The sequence below is a fragment of the Helianthus annuus genome, chromosome 13, assembly GCF_002127325.2.
Source record: "Helianthus annuus cultivar XRQ/B chromosome 13, HanXRQr2.0-SUNRISE, whole genome shotgun sequence".
NCBI classification, from domain to species: domain Eukaryota; kingdom Viridiplantae; phylum Streptophyta; class Magnoliopsida; order Asterales; family Asteraceae; genus Helianthus; species Helianthus annuus.
Genome location: NC_035445.2, coordinates 165,965,265 through 165,982,457, shown reverse-complemented (window position 1 = coordinate 165,982,457; position 17,193 = coordinate 165,965,265). Strand labels below are relative to the sequence as shown.

General features: G+C 35.8%; 1 protein-coding gene across 1 annotated transcript; it reads left to right on the top strand.

Moving 5' to 3' along the window:
• The first annotated feature begins 2,313 nt into the window (after positions 1-2,313).
• Positions 2,314-13,257, top strand: LOC110900270 (kinesin-like protein KIN-UB). Its single transcript, XM_022147172.2, has 19 exons — positions 2,314-2,779; positions 3,816-3,916; positions 4,034-4,156; positions 4,237-4,422; positions 4,505-4,726; positions 4,811-4,967; positions 5,044-5,193; positions 5,302-5,390; positions 6,145-6,348; positions 7,301-7,423; positions 7,600-7,725; positions 7,815-7,946; positions 8,560-8,629; positions 8,710-8,802; positions 9,775-9,903; positions 10,009-10,134; positions 11,245-11,388; positions 12,019-12,147; positions 12,919-13,257. Exons 1-19 carry the CDS (start codon positions 2,623-2,625, stop codon positions 13,077-13,079), a joined length of 2,622 nt encoding a protein of 873 aa, XP_022002864.1. The 5' UTR covers positions 2,314-2,622; the 3' UTR covers positions 13,080-13,257.
• The last annotated feature ends 3,936 nt before the right edge of the window (positions 13,258-17,193 follow it).

Here is a 17,193-nt window from a genome sequence, read left to right as displayed (position 1 = left end):
TGTGTCTTGCATATGAGGGTATTATTGTCATTTTACCTCTTCAGAAACTATTGAGTAAATAACTTATATCAAGGGACTAAATATGTAAAAATGTTAAAGAATAAAATACTAACTAAAAACCCACACACTCTCTTCTTCATCTCTACTCTCTCTCTTCATCATCTCTCCTCTCTCTCTTCATCATCTCTCCTCAGCACTCTCTCTCTCTGTTTATGTCTTAATACTAATTTCAACTTAATTTTGTCAAAACAAGGTTTCGATTCGATCATACAATATCCAATTTGTAACTATAAACCCTAGGGTTTAACAGCTGCATAAAATTAGTGCTAAATTAAGAAGAAGTGAAACACTAAACAAACCTTGAGGATTAGATAAGCATTGAAGAAGACGCCATCAATTGGGGTAATGATGTGATCACGAAACGCCAGCAAGAAGTGCGTCGGTGGAAGGAGGTTTCTATTTAAGTCTTCGGTGCTTGTTCGCAGCCTGTAATAACATCAACGATATCATCCCGTTCGAGGTGCCCCTGCTATTTCTCCTCACTATCTCCGATCTTCACCAAATAATATTGTTAAAACACCGGAAAATTATGTTCAGAAGCAGATTGAGAGGCTTTGTTTGTCAGTAAATATGATCGGAGAGGAGGATCAAGTAATCGAAGAGAGGATGATCTAGTACTTTCCAGATGGAGACTTTAACACCCCTGTTTCTAAAAAATAGCCCGAGGGTCAGATGAAATAAAAATACAATGATACTTAAAACAAAATAAATAAGAGAATAAAGATGATGCCAAATTGTGATGCATATGAGACTCGTACATATCTTTAGCCGATCTGGAGAAAAGTATGAAACCATAATATATAACCCATTTTTAGATCTGAACTCAACCTTCAGTTGAGAGATGAATGAGAAGTAAACATCTTTCTGCCAATGCAAAGAACACAGTGTCCAACTATGCACATAAACCAAAGCCATTTTCACTTCGGATCACATCTTTCTGCCAATGCAAAGAACACAGTGTCCAACTATGCACATAAACCAAAGCCATTTTCACTTCGGATCAGTCAATTATTGCTAAAGCATACATACAGAGGATGATCTGGTACCTTCTAGATGAGAGATAAAAGAAGAGATGAAGAAGAGAGAGAAGAGAGAGTGTGGATTTTTTATTAATATCTTATTCTTTAATCTTTTTACATATTTAGCCCCTAGATATAAGTTATTTACTCAATAGTCCTTGAAGAGGTGAAATGACACTAATACCCTCATGTGCAAGGCACATGACCATATTTAACAAAAAAATCTGACTGAGTTAGGGCTAAAGGACATAACGTGCAAGATTTTGAAACGTTAAGGACAAAACTCATCAAATTTAAAGGTAAAGGACACCGCCTGCAATTTGGTACAAACATAAAGGACAAAACTTGTAATTTACTCCAACAAGAATTAGACATGGATGATGATTCAACTCATCATTCTCACCATAACTAACGAGTTTCACCTCTAAGCATCAAATTAACCTTAATAATGCATAACCCATGTTCTATATGATGATTCTAACATATCCTCATACTCAATTTCATACGAATTCATGATTTACAACATAACCCACTTCGTGCATAATCACCAATCTAACTTTTAAGACATACCTTATGATCCCCTTGAGTAGGTGATCATTAATCCATGTTCCTTCTTGAATTTGAGCTACTATTAACCCTTCAATTTGGTGATCTTCATGATTAGGGTTCTTGAGCTCTCATGGAGCTCCTGGCTTCTTCCAGAACACACCATCGTGTGTGTGTATGTGTGTATTTTTTTTTTTTATAAATTCAACTTTCATTTACCCCACTTTAGTCCCTCAAGTTTGCCACTAATTATAATTGGCACAACTCTCATCCTTTAATTGTTTTTACCATCCTCTTAACTAGGTTAAATAACCTAGTCATTTATTTCTTGATGTACCATATCATAACATTTAACGAATATAAACATTCGGGTTTTGGGGTGTTACACTGGACCAAACCACAGGGTGACAAATTGCACTTTACTCTAAGATTTAATTAGAAAACTGGTCACGAGCCGAACTTAAGCTTTAAAAATGAAGTTCAAACTAAACCGCACTCGAGCTCGAGCTCTTATATATTAAAGGAGCTCGGCTCTACTTGACCTCTAACCAAAACTATGATTTGAATTATTTTTATTTCCTTAAATAGTTGATTATAATTATAATTATAGTTAATTACAATCACCATTTTTAATTGTCTTAAAATAATGCAAATTTAAAGACACACATGTGTCTGTCACAAATGTGCAATAAACACATTAACCTGCCTTAAAAGTTCAACCTCTCTCTCTCTCTCTCTCTCTTCACTGTACATTGATTATCTCTTCATTCTTCATTTCCCCCTTTCTCCCACCTCACATTTGGGCCCCAACTCTACACCTTTTGTTTGAACTCAAAAGCAACACCAACACTCTTTACAATAACCTCTTTAACACACACACACACACACACACAGTTAACAACAGCACTTCAAATTTTTCACATTAGGTTTTCAATTTTCATGAATTTCTCTCCGGCAGCGGCGGTGTAGCGGCGGTGTTCAGTTTCAAGTTGTACTGATGGCGTCGTATCGCAACGGCAGAGGTCCGACGAAAGTAGATCGAGTTCAACCGGCTTCTTCCGCGAATCTCAGAGCGTCTTCTTCGTTTAAATCGAAGAGTTCTAATGTTCGCCGTAGTGGCTCCGGTGTCGGAGTTAGAGATTCCGATGATTCCGGTGAGTTTTGAGCTCTGTTAAGTTCTATTAAGGTGTATTAAGATACTGTGTGCTGTCTGTTATGTTTAGGTTTCGGTTTTGTAAATGCGGATCTCGAATGTGAATGTTGAATGCTGATCTCGAATGACAGTGTGATGTATTGAAGTTGTTGTTTAGATTTGTTTTAGTTAGGTTTTTGATGAACTGTTTGGACTGTTTGGACTAGAGTATGGTATGATGAGTGTAAAGTATTGTTCTAGTGTATGATAGTATTTGAGATCTTTTAGGGCTAGTTGTATGACAGTACTGTTTATGCACATGGATTGGCGGGGCCAGGGTTATTGATGATTGATTGATAATGTTGTAATAGATGTTTTATGTATGGTACATACAACTAGTAATGTGTGATGTACAGAAATGTAGCTATGTGTAGACAAATTGTGTTTTATGGTGAGGAATATTAAAGTTTGAACGCGTAAAATGTAACGGTTCAGAGCTGAATGGGAAGGAGGGATACGTTGATATTGGTGTTGTATTGCTGTGTGCTTGCTACATGCTTGGGGATGCTTAAGAATACATGTACAGTGGATGTAACGTAGTAAACTTACTGACCTAAAGATAATTTATAGAACCACAGGTTGTTTATTATACTTGCAACTATGTGCTGTGTGTACATGTTGGAGTTGAATACGGTTAAGTATGTGCAATAATCTCACTGTACTCTTATCCCGATCTTATTAATAATTTGATGCTGGCTAATCATCGAATGCCTGAATCCCGTACCAGTACACCTGCACCTGTAACCTAGTTTCTCATACTGATTGTTCAGTACAATCCTGTTGGTTGGTTTAGATTTGAATAATGATTTTATAAGTGTTGATATTGGGTTGCATCCGAGGAGTTTTTAGTTCAGCATATAAGTAGTTCATAGCTAGCTTTAATGCACAGATGTTTAGTTTCCCCACTACCAATATTTAAACATCAACAAATCTTTTATTACAACATACTTTAACAAAATTACAGACTTTAAAGCTAATATCTTGAGTTGATGTTGCAGTTTCTGGTCGTGTTCGAGTTGCTGTCAGATTGAGACCTCAAAATGCTGAGGAGATGGTGGCAGATGCTGATTTTGCCGATTGTGTGGAATTGCAACCAGAGGTGTGAAAATTATACATCTTACAAGTTATGATTCAAGGAACATTGAATTGCATTCTTTTATACAGAGTTTGGTTATTCATGTGATTACTCATGGTGACAGTTTTATATTTGTCTCAGTTTAAACGGTTGAAACTTCGAAAGAACAATTGGGATTCAGATACTTACGAATTCGATGAAGTGCTAACTGAATCTGCATCACAGAAGCGTGTTTATGAAGTTGTTGCAAAACCTGTGGTGGAGGTTCGTAATGTTACACTATTTTTCTTCTTCTTTCAGTTTCATTACTTATGGTTCTATAAAGACATGTTTATGCATTTCAGAGTGTTCTAGATGGTTACAATGGGACAGTGATGGCTTATGGTCAAACGGGCACGGGGAAGACTTTTACTCTAGGACGATTGGGTGATGAAGACACATCTGCACGTGGAATCATGGTCCGTGCAATGGAGGATATTCTCTCTAATATATCTCGGGATTCTGATTCTGTCATGATCTCGTACTTGCAGGTACATATGTCCTTACAAATAAACTACAACAATGAAGCTAGGGTTTTAATTTAGATAAACGAGTTTATCTAATTATCTGCAGCTTTACATGGAGACAATCCAAGATCTCTTAAATCCAATAAACGATAACATTTCAATCGTTGAAGATCCAAAAACTGGTGATGTGTCTGTACCTGCTGCAACGCTGGTAGATATACGAACCCACCATGATTTTATGGAGTTATTGCGGTTGGGAGAAGCTCATAGAGTTGCTGCTAACACAAAACTGAATACCGAGTCTTCTCGTAGTCATGCTATTTTAATGGTAGTTGATCGTTTCATGTGCTAATATTCATATAAAAAGTGATAAAATATTATTAATACTCCTTTTTTGTACACACTACTTTAGGTGCACGTTAAAAGGTCTGTCACGGATATGGAATCTGAGATCCCAAGTGATAATTACCATTCTCTTCACATGAGTAAAAGCTCTAAGCCACCTATTATTCGAAAAGGCAAATTAGTTGTTGTAGATCTTGCTGGCTCTGAACGTGTTCACAAGTCAGGTGTGTAGTTATAATCTGCAATAAGATTTTGTTAATTATTAGGCCTTTGATGTTATATAGCTACAATTTCTTACAGGAAGTGAGGGACACACATTAGAGGAAGCGAAATCTATAAATCTTTCATTAAGTGCATTAGGAAAGTGCATAAATGCTCTTGCAGAGAATAGCCCTCATGTACCTGTTAGAGATTCTAAGTTGACGAGGCTGCTTAAAGATTCGTTTGGAGGTAATTTCTCTATAATATTAGCATTTTTTTAATTAATTAATTTATTTCTTTTTTTAATTTTTATTCACGCACGTTATGGTCGAAATGATAACATTTCTATATTTAAAGGTACTGCAAGAACATCATTAATTGTAACTGTTGGACCATCTCCACGACATCGTGCAGAAACCTCAAGTACTATATTGTTCGGACAAAGGGTGAGGAATCTAGCTTTTGAAAGCTTTCAATTATAAAAACACACAACCAATGTTCCCTGTTTGAGTAATATGCCATTTTCGTCCCTGAAGTTTGGCCATTTTTGCAACTTTCATCGAAAGGTTTGTTTTTCCGCATCTGGATCCAAAAGGTTTGAAATCTTGCCGTTTTCATCCAGCTCGTTAATTCCATTCATTTTTCCGTTAAGTTAGGGGCATTTCTGTCTTTTTTGCTAACTTAAAGGGCAATTTGGTCTTTTTCAATATATGTAAAAGGATCGAATACCCCTGAAAAAGACCAAATTGCCCTTTAAGTTGACAAAAAAGAGGAAAATACCCCTGACTTAACAGAGAAAATGGATGGAGTTAACTAACCGGATGAAAATGGCATAATTTTAAACCTTTTGGATGCGGAAAAACAAACCTTTGGACGGAAGTCGCAAAATTGGCCAAACCTCAGGGACGAAAATGGCATTTTACTCTCTCTGTTTTATGGTCACTGTTTTCTGCATAGAATTGACCAGTTGCTTACATTGCCCCAAATCCATAAAGTAAAATCATCATGCATGAGGTCTCAATTGTTTAAAAAATGGTGTTTGTGTTCGTTAGTCAGTACTAGTCGTTTTTTTTTTTTTTTTGTGTTATGCATATTTCTAATGGAGAGCCATGGTCAAACTATACGTAGTTTCGTATCTGGGAGTTGACTTCTTTTTACCTGAAGGATATAGTTAATTTTGTCACATTTTATCTATCACAGGCTATGAAGGTGGAGAACATGTTGAAAATCAAGGAGGAATTCGATTACAAAAGTATGTGTAAAAGGCTTGAGACACAGATCGACAAACTGATTGCAGAAAATGAAAGACAGCAGAAAGCATTTGAGGATGAAATTGAAAGGACAGCAATAGAAGCACAACAGCGTATATCTGAGGCTGAAATTAATTATACAGAAGCTTTAGAGGTTAGCATGGAGTTTTTTTTTTTGCAATTGAACTATTTACACTACAGTAAGTTCTAGTATGCCCCCAATATTCCATATAGTTGTCATAAATTGTGCAAACTGCATGAAATAGAACACAAAGTTTATACTTTTTTTCTGTTTTGGCAACCAACTTTAAATTTAGCTCAAAAGAGAAACCAAGTTATATTTTTATATTTTATTATTCATTGTAGCAATGCATGACTTGTTCAAGCTCAATGGGTAGCAGATCTAATTTTGCTGATGTTTTAAAGAAATGCTGACGAGTGATGTGGCATCTTATTTTTCATATTAGTGTGCCTGCATATGCCACTTCGCATGTGATTTGACTTTTAATAATTATATTCAAAATTTTTTTTTTTTTTGAAAAACTATGTTTTCAAAGTTCTTAACAGTTTTTTCCACATAAGCATTTGTTTCCAGCTATGCGGTTAATATCTGTGATATATCACCAACATACCAGTTATCAGTCCTCATGTAAAATATCGGTCAGAATATTGATACCGATATTATCGGGCGATATTGACTGATATTTGACCAATATGGGACTGGTATATCACCAATTTTCCTGATATCAGTGCCTTTCTTCTTAGTTGTACCATTCGTCTTTCTTCTTATTGCTGCTATTAGTGTTTTAAGTCTTAGTTATTAATTGTTAGTGTTTTAAGTCTTAATCAGTTCCTACTTGCTACAATTGTTAGTGTTTTGCAAGTTGCAAAAGGTTAATTTGTTAATGGTAAGAGAGTATACTGAATTGTTAGTGTTAAATTGCTATATATATAAATTGTGCATGATATTAAAATTACCGATATCCCACCACGATAACCTATATCTCAAATATTGGTCATTGACCGATATCCGATATTTTACTGCATAGCACATAAGCATATGTTTCTAGGCATTTATGCTAACCCTATAATGCTCTATGTCATAGAGGGAGAAAATGAAATGTCAGATGGACTACATGGAATCAATCAAAAAGCTCGAAGAAAAGTGGATGAACAACCATTCAAAACACGGAACCAATGGCTTCATTAATGGCAATCATGGTGGCAAGGTATCAATCCTGAATATATTCCATATATTAAAGAGGCTTATAATCTCACAACAACACATTTCTGATCATTTCACTATCAATAGAATCAACATTTTACAAAATACAAATTTAAGTTTTATTTTCCTATGATTTCATCATATCATTCTTTCATCGTCCCACTCCTTCTAAATCACCAGGGTAATGATCATGCCAATGAAGACGTTAGAGAATTAAAAATAAAGCTTCAGAAGGAAATGGCTTTGCGGAAACAGGCTGAAGAAGAGATACAACATCTTAAGAATTCACAACTTCACCCTACAGAGGTTTGCGTTATTTTCAAGATAACACATTATTTTCAAGTTTGCGTTTACTGGCATGCGCATTACATCACGTATATCTTTTCATGAATTAGGCAGGAGTTAATGCTGATGTTATAAAGCTCCAAAGTTTACTAGATGAAGAGACTCGTCAGAAACAGAAACTTGAGGAAGAAGTTTTGCTATTGCAAAGCAGATTGTCACAGCTGGCTTTCGGTTCTGGTCAGGTACGAAACATGATCTTTATACATATTGTTTTAGATTAATTGTGTCATACTTGGCTTTAAAACGTGCGCATAATGCGTGATGCGCCCAATGTGCTGGCTCATCACCACAGCTGATGCGTTGCATTTACGTAATACGAGAATATTTCGCTGATTTCGCATAATGCGCCCCATGCACGCAGCACTGTTTGTTATGTTTTTTTTTCTTTTTTCAGATTTTATGAAATGGGTTGGGGTTTTTCAATAATGAATGTCTTAATATGCTTGATTTGGACCATTATGGTTACTAAACACCTTTTGTGGTTCTAGAAACATTTTTAGTATCCTTGATTTGAACCAAAAAGCACAACTCTTATTTTCTTATTACGTCAGTTGTTTTAGTTTAAGTATGTTTTAATAAGTTGGTATGTATAAATAATTTTTTAGTTTTTTTTTTTTTTTTACAAAAAGCGCATCGCATACATGATGCGCTCGCATCACGCATGAAATTTTTGGACCAAACCATCGGAGCGTATCACGACATTTAAAACCAAGTCGTCATAGTGAATCTACTTCTCATAAAATATGGAACATTACAGAAAGAGGTAAACATTTGAGTTGTTTTTTGTTGTTTCAGCCTAGAAACTCACAACTTGATAATCAAAGCAATGGAGAGAGAACATCAATAGCCAATCTTCACGAACATGGTATGCAAAATTTGCACTTTAATCCTTTAAAAAAGTGGTTTATATTCTTCTAACTTTGTCATCTCACTCAAATTGAATAGTTGGATTGCAAAAGATCTTGTCCTTGCTAGAGTCAGAAGATCCAAATGTACGTTTGCATGCAGTTAAGGTGGTGGCCAACTTAGCAGCTGAAGGTCATTGTTTTCTGAAACCTTCTTATCAAACACATATATTCCTTTTTTTAGATTATTTTATGTAGAGTAAATTGCCAAAATGGCCCCTGAGGAGAGAGAGAGAGAGAGAGAGAGATAAATAAGTAAAAAATATTTTGTTTTATTAATTAGCAAATCGGCACGTGAGGTTTAAATGATGCCAAAATGGCCCCTGAAGTCAGAAATGACAATTTTGCCCCTGAGTGTAACCGCAGTGTTAAGAGTCTGTCAAAAATGGGTCATTTTGGCATTTTAAAACCTTTCAGGGACCGTTTTTGGCCAAAAAAATCTGTCTAAACTCTAAAGTGGTAAAAGTGCCAAACCTCAGGGGCAGTGTTGTAAGAATTGCTAGGCGCTAGTTGGTCGTTGGGGTACCGACGACTATCGATTAATCAGGATTAATAGGGATTAATCGGAATTAGTCGGATCAGGATTTCTATATGTAATTTTTAGTTATATATACACACACAAATTTTTATATATAGTTTTTGTAAAGTAAACATGTTTTAACCTCTCATTGACCCATTTTTTAAGTAATTGACTGGATTTTATAAGATTTGGTCGAAATTTGGCTGGGATCTGGCCAAAATTTGGCTAGAATTGGACCGCCATTGACCGCCTAGCGATTAATCGGTCATTAATCGGTGTACCTCTGATTAGTGATTAATCGAGGACTAATCGGAGTCTAGTCGGGATTTTTACAACACTGCTCAGGGGCCACTTTGGCAATTTACTCTTTTATGTTAAAAAAGTGGTTTTATACGGTCATTCTTGGTTACTATTGCAAAACAATAGATTGCCACCAATGAATTGGTATGAATCTGCACAATTTTTTTTCTTTGGAATTATGATTATGTATATCACTATGTTTTCAGACTACCGATTCAAGTATAATTAGTTTGATTGATATTTTCCGAAGTTTGTAAAAGTGGAGTTATGACATGTGACATGCAGATACTAATCAGGAAAGAATAGTTGAAGCTGGTGGTCTCACATCATTGCTGGCGCTTCTTAGAAGCAGAAGCTTTGATGAAACAATATGCAGAATAGCAGCTGGTGCTATTGCAAATCTTGCAATGAACGGTCTGTGTCTGTATACACATGCATACTCGTCTGTTATGAAGCGTTTGTTTATGTTTATGGTCAAGTTCTTTTGTTCTGTCAATGACATTTATGGTGTCGATGCAGAAGCTAATCAGGAACTTATAATGGCTCAAGATGGGATTAGTCTCTTGGCGATGACTGCAGCTGATGCTGAAGATCCACAGACTCTACGAATGGTAGCTGGAGCTATTGCCAACCTATGTGGAAATGGTATAGGCCACTGTTATAATTTCTAATTTTTATTTTGTAAGACCCATCTAGCTGTGTTTAAAAAAGCGTGCTTAAAGCGAGCTTTAAGCGTGAAGCGCTGGAAACATCGCTTTTTTTGGTCTGAAGCGTTACATTACGTGAAGCGCTGTGAAGCGAGCTTTAAGCGCGAAGCGATGATGGTTTGAAGCGACGCTTCAGCCCAATCAGGTCACATTTGGGCCATTTTTAAGGCCAACAGTCTTTAAATAGGGTTAAATGAGGCCTGTTTCTTTACCTTAAGTGTGTTTCGACTTTTATTTATGTTTTAACTATGTTTTTTATGTGTTAAGTGTGTTTTTTAATCATGTTTTTGTGTTTGTTATTGATTAACAAGTAGAATAGGTCATATTGATATGTGCAATATTTATTTTTTTATTTTTTTATTTTGAGCGCTTCGTATACGTGAAGCTCTCGCTTCGCGCTTGAAGCTTCGCTTAAAGCTTTTGGAACCAAAACGCTTCGGAGCGCTTCGCGCTTTTTTAAACCAAGCCATCTAGGTTAGGGATCAGTACAGTACCCGTACCGAAGATACCGGTACCGACTTTGAACAAAACTGGGCACCGAATACCGTACCGAATATATTGGTAGGTATGGATGTTTCAGTGTGGTACCCACTTTGGTACAACTTTATTTATTTATACCGGTGCGAGTACCAATACTGTATGGGTACCAAATAGGTAAAATTGGTAAGAGTACCAATTTGATACGGGTACCAAATAGGTAAAATAGATACGAGTACCATTATCATAATACGAAACAACACATAATATGAAAAAAACTTTTTAAGTTCTATATAAAACTCGGTACCGGTACCTTTTTACCTTTTTTTACCCGTAACCGCACCGAAACCGAAAATACCAAATACCGAAATCAATAAAACTGGGTACCGATACATGTACCAAATATCTAAAATCGGTACGGGTATCTTGGAAAAAAACTCATCCCTAGACCCGTCATTTTTTTTTTTTTTGTAATTTATGTTTTAATAAGAAAAGTTAGAATTCAAATTTCAAGGGAAAGTTTTTAAGCTGTAAGTAACATACTGCTGATGTATTGGATTGCCACTTGCAGATAAACTACAAACTCGGTTGCGATCCGAAGGTGGAATCAAAGCGTTGCTAGGGATGGTTAGGTCAAGACATCCAGATGTTCTTTCTCAAGTTGCACGTGGAGTTGCAAATTTTGCAAAATGCGAGTCCCGAACTTCTAGCAAAGGCAAGTCCCTTCAATATAAACATATAAAGGAGTACCGTGGGCCTAAATAGATACCACTAGTTCTTTTGTTAATTAGAATTTCTAACAAAAAGATAACACAACCATTTTTATGTTGTATACTGTTCTGTTCGTCTGGATGTTTAACGCTTTTACTATCCTTTAAAGAAAGAATGGACTCATGGAGCATCTATTTAGAAATATAGTGTAAGGATCAAATACAAAATGACAACATGAGAAGTGGAGGGAAAAAAATTATAATTTTTTCCCTATCTAGTTAAGCGTGATGTTTAGTTGCAAAATGTAAAAAAAATATTCATGTATTTACTCTAGTAGAGTAATTATTTATAATTACCCTAGATAGTTACTCTAGGGTAATCATAATTACTCTACTAGTGTTATTTACACAATTTTTTTTACTTTCCGGGACTAAAATACGTGCTTAATAAGATGAGGAAAAATTTTTTTCCCTCCACTTACGTTAAGCCAATTTGTATGTTAAGACCCATTTGTACCGGAACCTAACTCTAGACATATATATATGCAATTGACATGAAGGAATGATATTTTTATATTGTTTGCTTTTGTTCTCTTTGTTTTGTACTAAACGATGGACTGAATGTTCTGTGTTAGGTAACAAAAATAACCGATCTTTATTGATTGAAGACGGGGCACTTCCATGGATTGTGCAAAATGCCAACAACGAAGCATCAATAATTAGACGCCACATTGAGCTCGCTCTTTGTCATTTAGCACAACACGGTAAGTATTTCATTGTGTTAAAATTTTAGTTTTCAATATACAAATTACAAATCACACCAACGAGAGAGGTTCAAATGAAACCATTTAATAATTAGCAACTAGGGATGATAATTTTTCCCAAATACCCGTACCGATTTTGGGTATTCAGTACATGTATCAATATCCTGTTTTATTGATTTCGGTATCGTTACTTTTGGTATTGGTATAGGCACGGGTAAAAATGGTACTGGTACATAATTTGATATTATTTTTATTTTCATATTATGCTATTAGGTACTCGTATCCATTTTATTTATTTGGTACCCGTATTGTACAACTGGTACCCGTACTTTATTGGTACTCGTACCAATTTTACCTATATAGTACCCATATGAGTGCTTAAAAGATAGAAAAAACAAAATGGTACCAAATCAGGTGCTGTACCGAAATACGGATACCCGTACCGTACCAATATTTTTATACGGTATTCCGTACCTAGTTTTGTTCAAGTTCGGTACTGGTATTTTTGGTATTGATACAGACCGATCCCATCCTTATTAGCAACCACTTTTTGACCTTTGGATCATATTTGAATGCATGATTAAGATCTCCGTTAAGTGTCTTTCACAAATCACAACATGAATTGCGACCGTCCACTCAATGATTAAAGGCTAAAAAAGTGCCTTTTCTTGATCTATAATTAATTGTTGGTTCTCATTTGATCTTTAGTAAACTCGCCCCTCATACCATTTATGATAAAGGTTCTTATGTGTGATGTGCTTATGTTCTCAGAGGTAAATGCAAAAGACATGGTGAGCGGAGGTGCCCTTTGGGAGCTAGTTCGTATCTCACGTGACTGTTCCCGAGAAGACATACGTGCTCTTGCTCGACGTACTTTGACTTCTAGTCAAACCTTTTCATCTGAACTACGACGCTTAAGAGTAGAGATCTAAATTTATGTAGCCTTATTGAAACAACCAGATCATATTTTTGTAACATTCGTGTGGGCATTCCGTCTTGTTGTGGGTTGCTTCATGTTTGGTGTTTATAGGATAATAAATTAAACATCTGTTTTGTAAACATGCATTGTTCGTTTGTGATTAGCTAGTTGGTAATTTATTTGTTACAAAATTTTTAACTTATATTAGTAAAAATGCTCCGAAATGGACAATATATGGTGCTAGTACACTTGTGATAGTCACAATGAAAATAATTTTGCATTATTGCAAGTTGCATGAACTCTGAAGTTTCCTTAACTCCCACGTTATTACTACAATAATAGGGATTTTAAGTCTCAACTAACATGACATTTATCTAGAGGTGCACAAATCGGGTTTTTTTTAATACCCAAGTTTAGGTATATACCTGGGTACGGGTATGTTCGGGTTTTGACTTTTCGGGTATTGGCCATACCCAGGTCGGGTTCGGGTATTTGCTAGAAAATTTATACCCTGTGTACCCTGTGTACCCGGGTTTGGGTTTTCAATACTCGGGTATTAGAACTATTTCCAGGTCCGGATAGGGTTCAGGTATTGGCCGGATATGGTTCGGGTATTAATCGGGTTTTTCGATTCATTTTTTTTGGCATAAAGTGATAAAACATAGAAATATAATAGAAACCTTTATTTATACATATTGTATGCCTTGAAATCTGACCAAAAAAGTCTCACAAAAGCTCCGTTCAAAAAAAAAGCTGTTGTACACAACGGGTCCAGGTATTACGAAATCCTGTTACGGGTATAACCCAGGTACAAACCGGGTATGAAAAAACCCGAGTTCGGGTATTGAACAGAATATGCATACCCGGTCCCTACCCTACAGTTAAGGGTTTTTTTCCGGGTTCAAGTCCGGGTCCAGATTTTTTGTGCACCTCTACATTTACCTACGATTATCCATCTCATTCTTCGGCGGTCTCATTCAATCATTCTTGACCAAAATCTTTAGGTTTGTTCTTCTGGACAAATATCAAACTAGTCAAGGTTGGAGAAAGGCCCATGAGCCCATCCAACTAATAGCATTTGCATTTGGGCCTTCATCTTTATCTAATCTCTATATTTTCAAAATTTGCTGTGTTTTGTATCTTCATCATAATCTCCATCTCTATTAATATTTCTAAAATTTAGAGTTTTATGAATCATTGATTTGTCACTATTCATCACCTTCATAAATGTCCATGGCATTATAGCCTAGTGACATCTTGGAGATGAGATAAAGCTTAGAGACCATTAGGTTCTAGGTTCGATTCTCATGAGGTTTTTCCAGATTTATTGGGTTTCCTCATAAATTGGTGTATAAATATTATTGTCTAGTGCAGATGGATATGATCGGGTGGTTTTGCTGGTAGCACGATAATAATTCAGTGATCCGTCAGTGATCTAATTTTGTCGTTAAAAAATCACCAGTAAATATTTATATCTTAAAAAGAGAAAATCATAATAAAATAAATATTTGTGAATAACATGTAGAATTTACAAGACGGCCTTCTATCAGATGCAACTCACGTACAAAAGAAAATTGAATGGAACAATTTCTTAGGCAAAAGATCAAATACAAATAATCTTAACATACTAAACATACAAATTGAAGGAAAACCAAAAAAGACAAGGTGGCATTTTTGTAATTACCACCAACTATCAAAGTTACAATAAAAAATACCTAAAAAACACAATTTTTTTTAACATTTTTTATTAAAAAATCGCTACATTTCGTTAGCCAAAAAAAAAATTTTAAAAAATAAAAAAAAAAATTTTAACATTTTTTTATTAAAAAATTTTTTTTTTTTTTTTGCTAACGAAATGTAGCGATTTTTTAATAAAAAATGTTAAAAAAATAAAATAAAATAATTTGTGTGTTTTTTTTTTATTTTTTTAGATTTTTTTAGGTTTTTTGGGGGGTTTAGTTTTTAGCATTTTAGCTTGGGTGGGGTGGGGGGGGGGTAGGTTTTTTTTAGGTTTGGGGGTGGGGGGGGGGGGGTTAGGTTTTTTTAGGTTTTTGGGGGTGGGGGGGGGGGGGTTAGGTTTTTTTTTAGGTTTTTGGGGGTGGGGGGGGGGTTAGGTTTTTTTAGGTTTTTGAGGGGTGGGGGGGGGGGGGGGGGTAGGTTTTTTTTAGGTTTTTGGGGGGTGGGGGGTTTAGGTTTTTTTTGGGGGTGGGGAGTGGTTAGGTTTTTTTAGGTATATTTGTAGAGTAACTTTGATAGTTATTGATAATTACAAAAATGCCACCTTGTCTTTTTGGGTTTTTCTTCAATTTGTATGTTTAGTATGTTAAGATTATTTGTACAAGAACTTTACCCCAATTTCTTATTATTTCAGACGTTAAATCAAATACAAAGGATCTCCTATTTATACTGCTAATTACTTTGCCTACAAGCTATAAATTAGAATCCTACTAAAATACTAATTAACCTTATCTAAACATTAACAGATAAATACTACTAATTAAACGATTCAGAAAACACTTAAACTAAACTAAATGATCCTTCAACTTTTATAAATCTCCACCTTCCACCCCTTGAGATTAAACCTGACCACCCTTCGTTAATATTGTTACGTTTCAATATAAGATAGATATAGAGAATGAGATAGGTTAAGGGGCTGTTTGACAACTTCTGAATGGTTAAGTGCTGAACCAGTAAGAGGTGAGGTCTGAACCATTAAGAGCCAATATAATGCTTAACCGTTTAGAGGCATACGTCCGACCCATTCAGATTAGAGGTCTTAACCATTCAGACTTTATATACTGCTCAACCATTCAGAGGCAAATGTCTGAACCATTCAGACATCTGCTTGCGAAATAAACAGTTTGAACCTATAAGAGGCCTATTAAGAGATAAACAAGCAGCCCCTAAGTTAGATAAAAAAAATGTTTACCTTTTCAATACTTAGGTTACATGAAATCAACTTTAGATAAGATATGTTAGGTTAAACAAAAATTTTTGACCTTTTCAATACTTGGGTTACATTACATGAAATCAACTTTACAATAATACAAAGTCACACTCAAGTTTGAGGTAGGGTTGTCCAAACTGCTCGGCGCTCGAAGATCGTTCGAAAAAGCTAGGAAATTTGCTCGTTCGATTCCTTGCTCAGTTAAAACCGAGCCGAGCAGCTCGGTTCGGTTTAAAAACGAACCGAGCACGAGCATAGGTACGCTCGCTCGTCGCTCGTTCGGTTTCGATCGAATTTATTTTTAATATTATATATATGTTATATTTATTAAATATAAACATTTGACATATCCAGCCGATATCCAAAATTACCCTTCAATCCTCATATACTAGAATCCTTCTTCAGTTTAAAAAAAGAAAGAAAACCCTAATCTCTCTCAAGTCACACATCCAGCTGACATCCATCCCGATCCAGTTCCACCGTCCACATCCCTTGTCCGCAGGCATCACCGTCCGCCGGCCATCCACCGTTCGCCGTACAACTGCTCCACCGTCGGCCATCCACCACTCCACCGTCTGTCAGGCGCCGGTCAATCAAAACGCACAACCACTCCGCGGTTTGAAGTACCCACACTAAACACCTCTTCTTTAATTCACTCGTATTTTTTGTATATATCCCCAATTTGGTTCTTATTCTGTAGAATATTATTCTGTCGGAGGTTCATCACAGTTTGATTTTTTTCCTAGTTTTGATAATTTTGGTACCTTTGAATTTGTTTTTAATGAACGTATTGAATTATTTAAGTGTTTATGTATAACCATGAATTTTGGTGAATAAATGGCGGTGTAGGAATCCTAAATAAAACTGAGCAAAAGCGAACCGAACCGAGCGGCTCGGTTTTAAACCGAACCAAGCACGAGCATAAGATTTCCGCTCGATTTCCTAAATCCGAACCGAACCGAGCGGCTCGGTTTCAAACCGAACCGAGCACGAGCATACCTCCGTTCGGTTCGGTTCGACTCATGAACACCCCTAGTTTGAGGTGGATAAACATAAGCAGGAACGAAATAAAAGTATTTTGGTAAGGTTTTATACATTAATTGAGTAAAATATTTGCCTAAGACATGTGTGTGCGTACACACGTATACTTTTTTTTATATTAAGAGAAACACCATTTAAA